General features: G+C 39.6%; 1 protein-coding gene across 10 annotated transcripts in view; it reads left to right on the plus strand.

Moving 5' to 3' along the window:
• TMEM44 (transmembrane protein 44) overlaps window positions 1–18,581 on the plus strand; it is a 53,765-nt gene that overhangs the window by 33,366 nt on the left and 1,818 nt on the right. For 6 of the 10 annotated variants that reach the window (XM_037837990.1, XM_037837981.1, XM_037837980.1 and 3 more), the window contains one exon: window positions 13,147–13,311. The exons of the other annotated variants lie outside the window; for them this stretch is intronic. In XM_037837990.1, the coding sequence (XP_037693918.1) occupies window positions 13,147–13,302 (156 nt within the window). In that variant the 3' untranslated portion in view covers window positions 13,303–13,311. The remainder of the gene's footprint in view (window positions 1–13,146; window positions 13,312–18,581) is intronic. 10 annotated transcript variants of the gene reach the window in all.

The following is an 18,581-nucleotide window of genomic DNA, read 5'->3' on the forward strand; positions in this document are numbered from 1 at the left end:
TGAATTTGCTTATTCAGTGTGATCATAAAATATTTGTCCTTTTGTGTATGGCTGCCTATTTCACTTACCATGATGTCTTTAAATTTCATCCATGTTGTTGCATGCATCAGAACTTCATTCCTTTCTATGGCTGAATAATATTCCATTATATATATACACACACGCACACACACACACACACACACACACCCCACATTTTATTTATTTATCTGTTGATGGACACTTGGGTTGTTTCTATCTTTTGGCAGTTGTGAATAATGCCTCTATGAGCATCGAGTGCAAATATCTGTTGAGGTCCCTGCTTTTAATTCTTTTGTATATATATATCTAGAAGTGGGATTGCCAAATCATACAGTAATTCTATACTTAACTTTCTGAAGAAGTGTCAAAGTATTTCTGTGGTGGCTGCACCATTTTACATTCTCACTAACAATGAACACATGTTCCTATTTCTCCACATCCTCTCCATTCTTATGAGTGTGAAATGGTATCTCATTGTGCGTTTGATTTGCATTTCTCTAATGGCTAATGATGTTGAGCATCTTTCATGTGCTTTTTGGCCATTTGTATATCTTCTTTGGAGAAATATCTAAGTTTTTATTCATTTTTCAATTGGGTTGTCTTTTTGTTGTTGAGTTATAGAATTTCTTTATATATTGTGGATATCAAACCCTTATCAGATATGTGGTTTGTAAGTATTTTCTCAATTCTATAAGTTTTTTTGCTTTCATAATGAAGTCCCACTTATCTATTTTTTCTTGTAACTTGTGCTTTTGGTGTAAAGTCTGAGAAACCAGTATCTCATACAAGGTCCTGAAGATGTTTCCCTATGTTTTCTCCTAGGAGGTTTATAGTTTTGATGGTCTTTGATCAATTTTGAGTTAATTTTTGCATATGGTGAGAGGGAAAGATCCGCCTTCATTCTCTTATATATGGATATCCAGTTTTCCCAGCACCAGTTGTCAAAGAGACTATTCTTCCCCCATTGAGTGTACTTGGCATCCTTGTCAAAAATTCAATTGGCTGTAGGTGGAAGGCTTATTTCTGAACTCTGAATTTGATTCCATTGATCTAAATGTCTGTCCTTGTGTCAGTACTGTACTGTTTTGGTTGCTGTAGCTTTGTAATAAGTTTTAAAATCAAGAAATGTGTGAGTCCTCCAATTTCAATCGTTTTCAAAATGGTTTTGACTATTCAAGTCTCATTACCCTTCCATATAAATTTGATGATTGGCTTTTCCATTTCTGCAAAGAAGGCTACTGGAATTTTGATTGAGATTGTGTTGAATCTGTAAATTACTTCGGGTAGAATTTACATCTTAACAATATTTAGTCTTCCAATCCATGAAGACCTTTTATTCAGGACTTCTTGATTTCTTTTAGCAATGTTTTGTTGTTTTCCATGTATCCTTGGTTAAATTTATTCCTAGATATTTTATTCTTTTACTTACTATTATAAATGGAATATTTTTCTTGATTTCTTCTTCAGATTATTCATTGCTCTTGCATGGAAACACTACTGAGTTTTTGTGTGTCTATCTTCTACCTGCCATTTTGCTGAATTCACTTATGTAGCTCTAGGAGCTTTGTTGAGGATTTTTCAGGATTTTCTATATATATAGGATCATGTCATCTGCCAACAGGGAAAGTTTTACTTCTTCCTTTCCAGTTCAGATATCTTTCACTTCTTTTTCTTGCCTAATTGCTCTGGCTAAAACTTCCAGTACAATGTTGAATAACAGTGGTGATGGTGGGCATCCTTGTCTTGTTCCTGATCTTAGAGAGAAAGCCTTCAATCTTTCCCTATTGCATATGATGTTAGTGGTAGAATTTCATATATGCCCTTTATTGGGTTCAGGAAGTTTTCTTTATTCATACTATTCTAAGTGAATAGAGGGGTGCTGGGTTTTGTCAGATGTCCTTTCTGTGTCAATTGAGATGATCATGTGTTTGTTTGTTTTTTCCTTCATTAATAGTGTAATACATTAATTGGTTTTCTTAGGCTAAATCACATTGTATACCTGGGATAAATCCCACTTGATCACGGTGTATAATTCTTTTAATGTGCTGTTGAATTCTGTTTGCTAGTATTTTGTTGAGGATTTTTGCATCTATATTCATAAGGGATATTAGTCTGTAATTTTTTTCTAATGGTATCTTTATCTAGTTTTGGTATTAGGATGATATAGCCTCATAGGATGAGATAAGAAGTGTTCCCTCCTCTTCAATTTTTTGGAGACATTTGATGGAGATTGATGTTAATTCTTGAAATATTTGGTAAAGATCTGGTCCTGGACTTTTCTGTGTTGGGAGATTTTTGATTATTGGTTCAGTATCTTTACTTATTATTTGTCTGTTTCTTCCTTAGTCTGTTTAGGTAGTTTGTGTGTTTCTAGGAGTTTGTATATGTCATCTAGGTTTTCTAATTTGTTGGCAAATTAGATACAGTTGTTCATAGTATCCTCTTATAATCCTTTTTTTATTTCTGTGGGGTTGGTAGTAGTGCCTCCCCCCTTTTCTTCCCAATATTCGTTATTTATGCCCACTTTTTTTTTTTCATCAGTCTAGCTAAAGGTTTGTTAATTTTATTGATCTTTTCTAAGAACTAACATTTGGTTTCATTGATTCTCTCTCTATTTTGTTTTTTCTTTTCTATTTCACTGATCTCTGCTTTAATCTTTGTCATTTCCTTCCTTCTGCTCACTTTAGGTTTAGTTTGATCTTTTTATAGCTTCTCCATTTGTGTGGTTAGGTCTCTGATTTGAGATCTTTCTTCTTTTTTAATGTAAGCATTAGAGCTATAAATTTCCCTCTCAGCATTGCTTTTGCTGCATCCCATAATTTTTGGTATGTTATATTTTCATTTTCATTCACCTCAAGACATTTCCTAATTTCCCTTGTGATTTCTTGTCTTTTGGTATGTTATATTTTCATTTTCATTCACCTCAAGATATTTCCTAATTTCCCTTTTGATTTCTTCTCTGACCCATTTGTTGTTTAAGAGTTTAATTGCTACATATCTGTGAATTTTCTAGCTCTTTGTTATTGATTCCTAGCTTCATTCTGTTGTGGCTGGAGATGATACACTGTATGATTTCAATTTTTTTTTAATTATTGAGACTTGTTTTGTGGCCTAATATAAGGTCTATCCTGGAAAATGATCCATGTGCACTAGAGAAGAATGTGTATTCTGTTGTTGGATGATGTGTTCTATGTATGTCTGTTAGGTCTACTTGGTTTAGACCATTGTTCAAGTCTTGTATTTCCTTACTGACATTCTGACTAGATGTTCTATCCATTATTTTAAGTGGTGTATTAAAATCCTCTATTATTAATATAAAACCATCAATTTCTCCCTTCAAATCTGTCAGTATTTGCTTCATATATTTTGCGGCTCTGCTATTCGGTGCAGATATATTTATAATTGTTACATCTTCTTGTTGGATTCACCCCTTTATCAGAATATAATGACCATCTTTATCCCTTGTAACTGTTTTTGACTTAAGGTATATTTTTTCCCATCCTTTCACTTTTAACCTACTTGTATCCTTGACTTTAAGGTGAGTCTCTTAAAGACAGTTTATAGTTTGGTCATGCCTTTTTATCCATTCTGCCAATCCCTGCCTTTTTACTGGAGAGTTTAATCCATTTTCATGTAAAGTCACTACATCCTTCTACCATATTGCTTTTTAGCCTTTGTAAGTCTTATACCTTTTTTGTCCCCCAATTCTTCTATTAATGCTTACTTTTATATTTATTTAATTTTTTTGTGTTGTACCATATTGAGTGCCTTCTCTTTTCTGTCTGGATACAGTTTTCATATATTTTCTTTGTGGTTACCATAGGTTAAAATTTAACATCCTAAATATACAACAATTGTATTTGGTTTGTTACCATCTTGACTTATTGAAGTCAAGATATAAGTATACTTTCCTATATACATATACTGTCCTATATCCCTCCAAGCCCCCACCTTTTGGTGTACTTGTTACCACTTATATCTTTATACATTGTATGTCCAAAACCACGGATCTGTCATCACATTTTATGCATTTGCAGTTTAACACCTGTAGGAAGTAAGAAGTGGAGTTACGTACAAACAATACAATACAGTAATACTGGCATTTATAATTGCCCAAATAGTTACCTTTACTGTACATCTTTATTTCTTTATTCCTCTTTGAACAACTGTATAGCATCCTTCCCTTTCAGTCTGAAGAACTCCTGTTAGCATTGCTTATAGGGCAGGTCTAGTTGTGATGAACTCCCTCAGCTTTTGTTTACCTGGGAACGTCTTATCGCTCCCTCATTTTTGAAAGAAAGTTGGTAGATATAAAACTCTTATTTGACAATCGTTTTCTTTCAGGACTCTAACTATGTCACCCCACTGCTTTCTTGCCTCTGTGGTTTCTGATGAGAAATTGGCACTCATTCTAATTGGGTCTCCCTTATACGTAACATATTGCTTTTCTCTTGAAGCTTTCAGAACTCTCTCCTGATCATTTGCATTTGATAGTGTGATCAATATATGAAGGGGTGTGTTTTTCTTTCCATCATCCTGTTTGGTGTTCTTTATGCTTCTTGGATGTGCATATTCACATCTTTTAATAAGTTTGGGAAGTTTTCTGTCATTAGTTCGTTGACTATTCCTTCTGCCCTTTTCTCTCTTTCTTCTTCTTCTAGGTCTCCCATAATGCATATATTGGTATGCTTGATGGTGCTCCAGAGGTGTCTTAGGCTACTTTTGCTTTTTATAATTCTTTTTTCTTTCTGCTCCTCAGCATGACTCATTTTGATTGCCTAATCTTCCAGATTGCTGATTCTTTCTTCTGCCGGCTGCAATCTGCTCTTTAATCCCTCCTTTTTTCATTTTTCACTTCTGTTGTTGTAGTCTTCAACTCTAGTAGTTCTGTTTGGTTCCTTTTCAAAATTTCTGTCATTTTACTGAGATGCTCATATTGCTCATTCATTGTTTTCCTAATACCCTTTAGTTCTTTCTCCATGTTTTCCTTCATCTCTTTGAGCATTTTAAAGATCATTTTTTAAAAAGTGTTTGGTTTGTCCACATTCTGGTTTATTCATTGATGTTTTCTGGATTTTTTTCCTCTTCCTTTGGATGGACCATCATTTCCTGTTTCTTTGTTTGTCTTGTGCTCTTTTGTTGCACAGTGCACATTTTAATATTCTAAAATGTTAACTCTGGGACTTACTCCCTGAGATATCTGTTTCTTGATTTTGTAACCAGCTGGTGATAAGACAGAGATTTTTTTGAGCTTCAGCTCTTTTATCAGGAAGGTCTGCCCAAGGTGAATGCAGGGTCCTCCCTTTCTTTTATGGGCCTGTCTTCTCCCGGGCTTGTTAGTTGTTTTGGAGTTCCCCTGTTTACAGGAGTTTGAATGCTCCCTCTCCCCCGGGTTTAAAGCTGGCCAGCCTTTGCCATAGACTGTCCACCTTTATAGTTTCTTACACTCCTTTTTTGTCTCAAGCTGCTTTTGCTTGGAGGGCAAATTCTGAGAACAGGGACATGCCAGAGAGGAGTTTCCCAAGTTGACCTTTGTCACTCAAAACAAGGCCAGGGATCCACAAAGGGGGCATAGACCAGCTCCAAAGTGCCCTGGGGAGGGAATCAGGAAGGGCTTCCCAAAGCTGATCTATCTTGGCCTGCCCAGCAAATGCAGCCCTTCAACTTACTGTCCCCCACAACCCTGAGGAAGCACAGCATCTCTAAGCCTCCCCTGCTACCACCCTTGTCCAGGGCAGGTTGGAACAGAGCTGGGCCCCTAGTGATCCAAAGTCACTAGCAAAAGCCATGATCAACAAATTGGCCATGCCTACCCCTGGTCCTGGGTAAGAGGATTCTGATGTCCCTTTCTTTCACCAGCAAGCTTGCCAGGGCTGGACCCCATGGTAGCCTACCATGAGATGGAGGATGGGTGCCAGTAACCACCATGCAGAGAGAGCAATTTACTGGTCTTTACCATAGTTTACCAGCCTCTTCCTCCAGCTCTTCCCTGGATGTGGTACAGTCTTCTCCTGTCCTCTGGGGGTTCAAAATAGTTATTTCAGGCAGTTCCTGCCTCTTTAATAGTTGTTCCGATGGAGGGACTGAATCTTAAAGCCTCCTACTCCACCATCTTCCCACAATCCTTGTTCCTCTTCATGTGATAATGTCTCATACCTACCTTCCCAAAGTAACCTGGGTGATATTTGTTGAAGTTGATCCCGTGGTGATGCATGCCACCAGCATTACCCTGGCCCCCTGGGTGCTTCCAGTGCTTGCTGCTGCCACTGTGGCCCTTGCCCAGGTGGCCCGAGAGTTTCCAGGTCTTTCTCAAGTAGCCCTAACTGGGAATGTCATAATCTCTCCCTCACTTTTGAAAAATCTCACTGAATATAAAGTTCCTCATTCATAATTGTTTTCTTTCATCCCTTTAAATCTTGAGTCCCACTGCCTTCTTGCCTTCTTATTAGAAATTGGCATTTAATCTTAGTGGGGTTCCCTTGTGTGCTGGTTTGAGTGTATTATGGCCCCCAAAATGTCATGTTCTTTAATGCAGTCTTGTGGGGGCAGACATATTAGTGTTCATTAGGTTGGACCCTATTGATTGAGTGTCTCCATGGAGATGTGATTCAATCAACTGTGGGCCAGACCTTTGATTGGATAATTTCCATGGAGATGTGGCCCCACCCACTCAGGGTGGGTCTTGATTGATTTACTGAAGTACTTTAAAAGAGCCAGGTGGGCCCAGACACTTGCTGCAGTCTAGAGAGGAACGTTCTGGGAGAAAGCCCTTTTAAAACCAGAACTCTGGAGCAGACACCAGCGACATGCCTTCCCAGCTAACAGAGGTTTTCGAGACACAATTCGCCATCCTCTAGTGAAAGTACCTGATGGCTAATGCCTCACCTTGGACACTTTATGGCCTTAAGACTGTAACTTTGTAACCAAATAAATCCCCTTTATAAAAGCCAACCCATTTCTGGTATTTTGCATAATGGCAGCATTAGCAAACCAGAACACCTTGTATATAGCATGTTTTCCTTTTGCAGCTTTCAGAGCTCTCTCCTTTGCCTTAGTATTTTCCTTTACTATGTGTCTGGGCATTGTTCTCTTTGAGTTTATCCTGTTTGGGCTTCACTGGGCTTCTTGAATGTATATATTCATCTCTTTCATTAAATTTGGGAAGCTTTCTGCCTTTACTTCTTTGAGTATTCCTTCTGCCCCTTTCTCTGTTTTTTCTCCTGCATGTGTTAGTATACTTGATGGTGTCCCACAGGTCTTTTGGGCTCTGTTCCACTTTTATTCATTCTTTTGTTCTTTCTGCTTCTCAGCCTAAATCATTACAAATGTCTTGTCTTTCAAGTTCACTTATTTTTTCTTCTGCCAGCTCCAATCTGCTTTTGAAAACTTCTAAGGAAATTTTTCATTTCAGTTATTGTGGTATTCAATGCCAGTGTTTTTGTTTAGTTCCTTTTAAACATGTCTCTTTCTTGAGATTCTCATATTATTTATCCATTATTTTCCTACTATCCTTTAGTTCTTTCTCTGTATTTTCCTTTATCTAGCATTTTGAGGACCATTTTTTTTTCATTTTTATTGAGATTGTTCAGATACCATACAATTATCAAAAGATCCAAAGTGTACAATCACTTGCCCCTGGGTACCCTCATACAGCTGTGCATCCATCACACTTAATTTTTGTTCAATTGTTAGAAACTTTTCATTACTCCAGACAAGAAATAAAGTGAAAGATGAAAAAAGAAAAAAAGAAAAGGAAACTCTAATCCTCCCCTATCCCTAACCAACCCCCCTCAATTATTGACTCCTAGTATTGATATATTACATTTGTTACTGTTTATGAAAAAATGTTGAAATACTACTAACTGTAGTATATAGTTTGTAAAAAGTATATAGTTCTTCCCTATATGCCCCTCTATTATTAACTTCTAATTGTATTATCATACATTTGTTCTGGTTCATGGAAGCGATTTCTAGTATTTGTACAGTTGATCATGGACATTGCCCACCATAGGATTCAGTTTTATACATTCCCATCTTTTGATCTCCAACTTTCCTTCTGGTGACATATATGACTCATTCACACACCATTCGGTGCTGCTAGTTATTCTTACATCCTGCTACCAACAACCCTGTTCATTTCCAAACATTTAAGTTCATCCTAATTGAACATTCTGCTCATACTAAGCAACCACTCCCCATTCTTAAGCCTTGTACTATATCTTGATACCATATATTTCATATCTGTGAGTTTACATATTATAATTAGTTCCTATCAGTGAGACCTTGCAATAATTGTCCTAATGTGTCTGGCTTATTTCACTCAGTATATTGCCCTCAAGGTTTTGTCATCAACCCATTTTTTTTAATATGGTTTTGTTCACTCACCATACATTCCATCCCAAGTAAATAATCGATGGTTTTCTGCATGGTCATACATTTATGTATTCACCACCTTCACCACTATCTATATAAGAGCATCTACATTTCTTCCACAAGGCAGGAGGGAGAGTCAAAGAAGGTAGAGAGGCAAAAGAAAGAGGGGAAAAAAATGACAGCTAGGAAGCAGCAAAAGGAAAAATAATCTTAAATCAAAGTAGAATAAAGAATCAGACAATACCACCAATGTCAAGTGTCTAACATGCCTCCCCTATCCCCCCCTGTTATCTGCATTCACCTTGGTATATCACCTTTGTTACATTAAAGGAAGCATAATACAATGACTCTATTAGTTATAGTCTCTAGTCTATGCTGATTGCATCCCTCCCCCAATGCCTCCCCATTTTTAACACCTTGCAAGGTTGACATTTGCTTGTTCTCCCTTGTAAAAGAACATATTTGTACATTTTATCACAATTGTTGAATACTCTAGATTTCACCAAGTTACACAGTCCCAGTCGTTATCTTTCCTCCTTTCTTGTGGTGTCTCACATGCTCCCCACCTTCCTCTCTCAACCGTATTCATAGTTACCTTTGTTCAGTGTACTTACATTGTTGTGCTACCATCTCCCAAAATTGTGTTCCAAACCACGCACTCCTGTCTTCTATCACCCTGTAGTGCTCCCTTTAGTATTTCCTGTAGGACAGGTGTCTTGTTCACAAAGTCTCTCATTGTCTGTTTGTCAGAAAATATTTTGAGCTCTTCCTCATATTTGAAGGACAGCTTTGCTGGATACAGGATTCTTGGTTGGTGGTTTTTCTCTTTCAGTATCTTAAATATATCACACCACTTCCTTCTTGCCTCCATGGTTTCTGCTAAGAGATCCGCACATAGTCTTATTAAGCTTCCTTTATATGTAATGGATCGCTTTTCTCTTGCTGCTTTCAGGATTCTCTCTTTGTCTTTGACATTTGATAATCTGATTATTAAGTCTTGGCGTAGGCCTAGTCAGATCTCTTCTGTTTGGAGTATGCTGCACTTCTTGGATCTGTAATTTTATGTCTTTCATAAGAGATGGGAAATTTTCATTAATTATTTCCTTTATTATTGCTTCTGCCCCCTTTCCCTTCTCTTCTCCTTCTGGGACACCAATGATACGTACATTATTGTACTTTGTTTCATCCTTGAGTTCCCGGAGACGTTGCTCATATTTTTTCATTCTTTTCTCCATCTGCTCCTTTGCGTGTAGGCTTTCAGGTGTTTTGTTCTCCAGTTCCTGAGTGTTTTCTTCTGCCTCTTGAGATCTGCTGTTGTATGTTTCCATTGTGTCTTTCATCTCTTGTGTTGTGCCTTTCATTTCCATAGATTCTACTAGTTGTTTTTTTAAACTTTTGATTTCTGCCGTATACATGACGAGTGCTTCCTTTACAGCCTCTATCTCTTTTGCAATATCTTCTCTAAACTTTTTGAATTGATTTAGCATTAGTTGTTTAAATTCCTGTATCTCAGTTGATGTGTATGTTTGTTCCTTTGACTGGGCCATAACTTTGTTTTTCTTAGTGTAGGTTGTAATTTTCTGTTGTCTAGGCATGGTTTCCTTGGTTATCCAAATCAGGTTTTCCCAGACCAGAACAGGCTCAGGTCCCAGAGGGAAGAAATATTCAGTATCTGGTTTCCCTGCGGGTGTGTCTTAGAAAATTGCTCCACCCTTTGATGCCTCAGGTCACTGTGCTTTTTTGCCCAGCAGGTGACGCCTGTTAGCCTATAATTCTTGACTGGTGTGAGGAGGTATGGCCGTGTTCCCCCAGGCTCTGGGGTCTGGTTCTGAATGGAAAGGGCCCCACCCCTTTCCTCCTAGAGAAGACAGAGCCCCCAGGTGGAGGTCATTAGCATTTCAATGGTCTCACTCTCTGCTTGTGCTGTCTCCACCCTTCCCCAAGTCACAGCCCTGGAAACTGAAAACGACTGGGGCTTTCTCCACTGAGCCAAAAAAGAAACAGATAGTCCCCTTCAGACCCAGTCCAAGGCCACCCTCCGGCTCTCCAAGGTCAGTCGTCACCCAAAGCCTCTGTTTTTTGGGGGCTGCGTACCTGTAGTGAGCAGTTCTCACTCGCTACTTAAAACCCCAGTTGGAGCTCAGCTGAGCTGTATTCACTTGCTGGGAGAGAGCTTCTCTCTGGCACCACAAGGCTTTGCAGCTCGGGCTATGGGGGAGGGGGTTTCATGACTTGGTTCCGCAGGTTTTACTTACAGATTTTATGCTGTGTTCTCGGGCATTCCTCCCAATTCAGGTTGGTGTATGATGAGTGGATGGTCTCATTTGTCCCCCCGCAGTTATTCTGGATTATTTACTAGTTGTTTCTGGTTTTTTGTAGTTGTTCCAGGGGGACTACTTAACTTCCACTCCTCTCTATGCCGCCATCTTGCCTGAGTCCCCTTGAGGATCATTTTTTAAAAGTCTTTTCTGGTATGTCTTAATGTCTAGTCTTTTTTGTTGATGATTGTCAAATTTTTATCTTTTCTATTTGTTTAGGTTTCCTGTTTCTTTGTCCTGTAATTTTTGTTACACACTGTACATTTTAATATTTTAATGTGTTAACTAGGATTAGCCCTGAGCTGTCTGTTCCCTAGGTTTGTATCCAGATAGTGATATGACAGATTTCACTGAGTGCAAGGAGTTTACAAAAATAAACAAACCAATGCAGAAAGCACCTTTTACACTCTTTACAAATTAGTTCTGTGTTGGCTGGTGCTCTCCTTCAGAATTTAGCCCTCCAATGAAGAATATCAGCCTCAGGCAAAAGTGAACTATAGAAGCCCTCTCTTTTCTGAGCCTGCATCTTTTCCTGGGCTTTAGACCTTAGGAATTCCTCCCATTTACAGGAATCTGAAAGTCTTCTTTACTCACTATGAAATAGACATACCTTCCTCCTGGGTGCTCTATGATAGGTCTTAAAGCCCATAATCCTTTGCCCCAGGGTGCTTTGTCTATGTTTTCCTTTAGCTCTTTAAGCATATTTGGGAGCATTTTTTAAAAGTCTTTGGTATTCCCAGGTCTGATCCTCCTTGTTGATGGTTTCTAATGCTTTAATCTTCTCCTTTCCCTAAGCTATTGCTTCCTGTTTCTCTGTATGTTTTGTAACCTTTTGTTGAAACCTAGACATTTTGACATTTTAATGTGTTATCCCTGAAATTCAGGCTTTGTGGCATCTGTTCCTTAAGCTTATATCCAGCTAGTGTTATGACTGAATTTTCCTTGAATATCAGCAGCTAACCAAAAAGTAAATAAATAAATAAGGATAAAAAAGAAAACACCTTTTCCATTCTTTGCAGATTGACCTGTGCAAGTGCTGTCCTTCAGAGCTTACCCATACAATGGGTTGTATTAGAACATCTCCAGGCCACAGCCTAAGGGCTTCCCTGATCCTTTCCCTGATCCCTTCCCTTAACCCTCCCTGTCTGGGGCATGCATGTGTGGCCCTGGGAATTCCCACATTTATACAGATACTAATATCCCATCTTCCCCAGGAAACAGTTTCCTCATAATCCTCGGCATTACACTTTATGTCCTCCAGCCAGCAATCCCTTGCTGCAGGAGGCACAACTTGACAGCTCAGCCACAGTGTTCTGTAGGAGAGCTCTCTGAGCTGCCTTCTACATGGAGGGCAAGTTCTGGGACAGTGAGTCCTTCAGGCCACCACCAGACAGATTGGGCCACACGGACATGCTCTCAGCATATTCACAATGGCCACTCTTCTCCCTCTGGAACTACAACCAGGGATCCACACTGGGAACATGGGCCGACTCCACACCATACCATGAGGGGTAGGGGAGGAGCCAGCCAGGGTGCCATGAGTCCCTACTGCTTTTAAGAATGCTTTTTCTTGATTCAGCTCCCACCCTGTTACAGCAGTCTTTTACTGTTTTTTTGGAGCCCTGACAAAGATGTTTCTTCCAGTTCTTGCTGGTTGTTCAAAGCTTCTGTGTAGGAGGATGGAGCCCTGGAGCATCTTACACTGCCATCTTTGTCAAATGGACATAAAATGAAGTTTTAAAGGAGTTGAACAGGAGAGGCTTTGTTTTAATGTGATGCCCCCCCAATCCTGTATACTGTTCAGAGTGTCTGTTACTGTTTAACAGACATTCATCGATCAGGTGCTCTACGTCAGAAATACTTGTCACCCAGGCACTGCGTGAGGTGCCGGGGAGCAGGAGCAGACTGTGATGCCTGCCTTCAAGAACCTGAGTCATATTTGAGACTTGGGGTGGAACCAACAATGCAGTAAATGCTGATTAAAAGTAAATCTTGGCTGATAGCAAATAGCCCATGTTTGCAAGGTGGAGATTTTATTTACATCTCTCTTTAGTTTTATAGGTTTGAGTTGACTCATCTCAGCCATGCAGTTAATAGATGGGAGATTTACTGTTATTATTATTATTTCTAATAATAATCATTTCTAATAATAGTAATTTTTACATCTCTATAGACTGTAATTTTTCCAAGGACCTGCTGCCCTTTCTTCATAATTATTATAATTATCCTATTGATCATTTAACCAAACTGTAACTTCTAGTAGCTGCTGCCTTTCTACTTGCTGAAGTCAACTGTTCCTTTGCTCCCCAGAATCATCTGGAGGCCTGTTTCCTGGCTAACTGAGCAGAGAGTGTTTGGCACTGACCTGTGCTCTTTTCTGTGTTGGTGGCAAAATCTGTCCAACACTTTTTCTGTCTCTCTTTTTATTCTGCAGCAGAAGTACTGGGAGGCCCTAAACTTGGAGCAGGTATGGACAATCAAGCTTTCCATTCCAGGAGGGACTTCCCATGGCTTGATTCCAGTTCCTGTTTTTATTAGACCCACTTGGATGCCTGAGCCCAGGCCAAATGCCTTTAAAAAAAGAATGTGAAAACAAGAGGCAAGTCTGAGGATTAGTGGGATTTCCGTGTTCTTTATCCTTTGGGGTGTATTCAAATAATTCCAAATTATCAGGGAGGAATTTAGAGACGATGCGTAACACAATGCAGAAACATGGTTTGGAAGAAGGGTCTGTGCACAAGCTGAATAATTGAAAGTTAGTAATGGCAGTAGTGCTGGGAGTGGCTGCAGTAGCTGGTGAACTAAACATTCCTACACATAATCATTCTGAAATCTTGGGCAGCTGGCTGCTGTCTCCATGCCAAGTTGCTCCAAGTGACAGAGGAACACAGGTTTTATGACAACCACCTGTGCCTGTCACCTCCCAGGTTTTTTTCTGATAAGAGAGTAGATCATCTTTTGTTCAAATTCTCTTTATGCCTAGATTCCAGGAATGTTTTTATTACTTAAAACAATGTTTTAAAACACATTATTCTGGGGATTCAGAAAAAAGACTTAAAGTGTTTCCTGGGGCTTAAACTGAGTCCAGGAGTTCTCTTGTTCAAGGTAGCAGGTTGGTTCTATTTGCAGGCAGCTGAATTAGCCAGGATTGGAATTGCCTTGAAGACCTAATCTGGGACCTCAAAGGACTGGACAGTTTGAAGCTGGTAGAGTGTCTCTCTTGGTGTGCATGTCCATTTCTTGGTCTTAGGAAGCCATTTGAGTAGCTAGAACAGAGATTCTCAAACATTAGGGCATCTAAGAATCACCCTGGAAGCCTGTTAAAATGCCAAGCTTAGGTCCCAACCCACAGATCTGGGCTAAGGTAGACCCTGGAATTAGCCTTTTTAAGGAGCAGCCTGGATGCTTCAGGTGGGAAGTGGTCCAGAGCAAACTATAACAAGTGTGATCTAGGATGTAAACCTCCACTTGGAAACAGCATTGGTTGAAAAGCACACTGTCTATCTTTGAGAACCCAGCAGGCCCCTAGCTCTGCCACTGGGCAAGTTGGATCAGGTAGACTAAACGGTTGGATGAGCTTTGTAACTTGGGATCTTTGATAATGTCAGGAAAGAATTTGGTGCGAGTTGTCCAGCCAGGCCTGCAATTATGAGCAAATGAGAGGTTAGCACTGGAACTGCCTGGCACAGCCCAATAGAGATACAGGGGGATGAACTGCTTGAATCACACAAGCTTTGTTGCTTTTTTAATCACCAGCTAGAAGAACTCGGTTCACTTATTATCCATAGATTACTGTTTGAATTGGGCTCTTCCTTTGTGTTTGAAACTAAACCACAATGTTTGTTTTACAACTGACATGGTGTGGGCATTATCTGCCAGTGGCTCAGGGAGCCTTGAAGATCTTATCTGTGACCTCTAAGGACTGGATCATTTGACAGCTGGTAGAGTGTCTCTCTTGGAGTGCATGCCCATGCCTTGGTCTGTTTTCTTGCCCAAATAGATAACTTGCATGTGGCCAAGGGTGACATATCCTATGTGGCCTTTACCTGTTGTTTCCTGGATCTTTCAATATGGTCAGATGTGACATGACTCAGACTCATCAGTCATAGAAGCTCAGAAATGGAAGAGATCCTGTTATCCAGTTGCTGATCCAACGCCACTACTTACGTGTTGGGAAACTGAGGCCCAAAGAAGTGAAAGGTTGTACTGAAAGTTAGCGGCATAAGGCGACTTGAACCCAATCCCCACTTGCTTCCATGGAAAATTACAGTTAAGGACTCCCTTTCCCTTGACCCATCTGTAAAGTTGTCTCTTTCATTCATCATATTGGAACAATAGGAAGATTTTGTAAATAACTTCATCAATGCTTATGTGCCCACTTTATTTTTTTTTTCATTTTTATTGAGATTGTTCAGATACCATACAATTATCCAAAGATCCAAAGTGTACAATCACTTGCCCCTGGGTACCCTCATACAGCTGTGCATCCATCACACTTAATTTTTGTTCAATTGTTAGAAACTTCTCATTACTCCAGACAAGAAATAAAGTGAAAGATGAAAAAAGAAGAAAAGAAAAGGAAACTCTAATCCTCCCCTATCCCTAACCAACCCCCCTCAATTGTTGACTCCTAGTATTGATATAGTACATTTGTTACTGTTTATGAAATAATGTTGAAATACTACTAACTGTAGTATATAGTTTGTAAAAGGTATATAGTTCTTCCCTATATGCCCCTCTATTATTAACTTCTAATTGTATTGTCATACATTTGTTCTGGTTCATGGAAGCGATTTCTAGTATTTGTACAGTTGATCATGGACATTGCCCACCATAGGATCCAGTTTTATACATTCCCATCTTTTGACCTCCAACTTTCCTTCTGGTAACATATATGACTCTGAGCTTCCCCTTTCCACCTCATTCACACACCATTCGGCGCTGTTAGTTATTCTCACATCTTGCTACCAACACCCCTGTTCATTTCCAAACATTTAAGTTGATCCTAGTTGAACATTCTGCTCATACTAAGCAACCACTCCCCATTCTTAAACCTCGTCCTATATCTTGGCACCTTATATTTCATGTCTATGAATTTACATATTATAATTAATTCCTATCAGTGAGACCCTGCCATAATTGTCCTTATGTGTCTGGCTTATTTCACTCGGTATATTGCCCTCGAGGTTTTGTCATCAACCCATTTTTTTTTAATACGGTTTTGTTCACTCACCATACATTCCATCCGAAGAAAATAATCGATGGTTCTCTGCATGGTCATACATTTATGTGTTCACCATCTTCACCACTATCTATATAAGGGCATCTGCATTTCTTCCACAAGGCAGGAGGGAGAGTCAAAGAAGGTAGAGAGGCAAAAGAAAGAGGAAAAAAAAAAAATGACAGCTAGGAAGTAGCAAAAGGAAAAATAACCTTAAATCAAAGTAGAATAAAGAATCAGACAATACCACCAATGTCAAGTGTCTAACATGCCTCCCCTATCCCCCCCTCTTATCTGCATTTACCTTGGTATATCACCTTTGTTACATTAAAGGAAGCATGATACAATGATTACAGTCTCTAGTTTATGCTGATTGCATCCCTCCCCCAATGCCTCCCCATTTTCAACACCTTCAAGGTTGACATTTGCTTGTTCTTCCTCATAAAAGAACATATTTGTACATTTTATCACAATTGTTGAATACTCTAGATTTCACCAAGTTACATAGTCCCAGTCTTTATCTTTCCTCCTTTCTTGTGGTGTCTCACATGCTCCCCACCTTGCTCTCTCATCCATATTCATACTTATCTTTGTTCAGTGTACTACATTGTTGTGCTACCATCTCCCAAAATTGTGTTCCAAACCACACACTCCTGTCTTCTATCACCCTGTAGTGCTCCCTTTAGTATTTCCTGTAGGGCAGGTGTCTTGTTCACAAAGTCTCTTATTGTCTGTTTTTCAGAAAATATTTTGAGCTCTCCCTCATATTTGAAGGACAGCTTTGCTGGATATAGGATTCTTGGTTGGCGGTTTTTCTCTTTCGGTATCTTAAATATATCACACCACTTCCTTCTTGCCTCCATGGTTTCTGCTGAGAGATCCGCACATAGTCTTATTAAGCTTCCTTTGTATGTAATGGATCGCTTTTCTCTTGCTGCTTTCAGGATTCTCTCTTTGTCTTTGACATTTGATAATCTGATTATTAAGTGTCTTGGCGTAGGCCTAGTCAGATCTCTTCTGTTTGGAGTACGCTGCACTTCTTGGATCTGTAATTTTATGTCTTTCATAAGAGATGGGAAATTTTCATTAATTATTTCCTCTATTATTGCTTCTGCCCCCTTCCACTTCTCTTCTCCTTCTGGGACACCAATGATACATACATTATTGTACTTTGTTTCATCCTTGATTTCCCGGAGACGTTGCTCATATTTTTTCATTCTTTTCTCCATCTGCTCCTTTGCGTGTAGGCTTTCAGGTGTTTTGTTCTCCAGTTCCTGAGTGTTTTCTTCTGCCTCTTGAGATCTGCTGTTGTATGTTTCCATTGTGTCTTTCATCTCTTGTGTTGTGCTTTTCATTTCCATATATTCTACTGGTTGTTTTTTTGAACTTTTGATTTCTGCTGTATACATGCCTAGTGCTTCCTTTACAGCCTCTATCTCTTTTGCAATATCTTCTCTAAACTTTTTGATTTGATTTAGCATTAGTTTAAATTCCTGTATCTCAGTTGAAGTGTACATTTGTTCCTTTGACTGGGCCATAACTTTGTTTTTCTTAGTGTAGGTTGTAATTTTCTGTTGTCTAGGCCTGGTTTCCTTGGTTATCCAAATCAGGTTTTCCCAGACCAGAACAGGCTCAGGTCCCAGAGGGAAGAAATATTCAGTATCTGGTTTCCCTGCGGGTGTGTCTTAGAAAATTGCTCCAGCCTTTGATGCCTCAGGTCACTGTGCTTTTCTGCCCAGCAGGTGATGCCGGTTAGCCTATAATTCTTGACTGGTGTGAGGAGGTATGGCCGTGTTCCCCCAGGCTCTGGGGTCTGGTTCTGAATGGAAAGGGCCCCACCTCTTTCCTTCTAGAGAAGACAGAGCCCCCAGGTGGAGGTCATTAGCATTTCAATGGTCTCACTCTCTGCTTGTGCTGTCTCCACCCTTCCCCAAGTCACAGCTCTGGAAACTGAATATGACTGGGGTTTTCTCCACTGAGCCGAAAAAGAAACAGATAGTCCCCTTCAGACCCAGTCCAAGGCCACCCTCCGGCTCTCCAAGGTCAGTCGTCACCCAAAGCCTCTGTTTTTTGGGGATGCGTACCTGTAGTGAGCAGTTTACACTCGCTACTTAAAACTCCAGTTGGAGCTCAGCTGAGCTGTATTCACTTGCTGGGAGAGAGCTTCTCTCTGGCACCATGAGGCTTTGCAGCTTGGGCTATGGGGGAGGGGGTCTCACAACTTGGATCTGCAGATTTTACTTACAGATTCATGCTGTGTTCTCGGGCATTCCTCCCCATTCAGGTTGGTGTATGATGAGTGGATGGTCTCGTTTGTCCCCCTGAAGTTATTCTGGATTATTTACTAGTTGTTTCTGGTTTTTTGTAGTTGTTCCAGGGGGACTACTTAACTTCCACTCCTCTCTATGCTGCCATCTTGCCCCACCTCCGCCCACTTTATTTTTAAAATTAATCTCCTACCCTTGCTCATCTGAGTTTGAGCAATGGAATATTCACTTACAGTGACCACCATTCTGAAATAATTTTTTATGTTAAACAGTATATTTTTTAAAAGTATATTTTTCCTGCACATGTTTAAACATAAGCAATTCTTTTCAGCTATTTTTTATATTCATTTCTTGGATTTATTATTTTCAAAGAAAAGCACC

This window comes from Choloepus didactylus, chromosome 1, assembly GCF_015220235.1.
Source record: "Choloepus didactylus isolate mChoDid1 chromosome 1, mChoDid1.pri, whole genome shotgun sequence".
Lineage (NCBI taxonomy): Eukaryota > Metazoa > Chordata > Mammalia > Pilosa > Megalonychidae > Choloepus > Choloepus didactylus.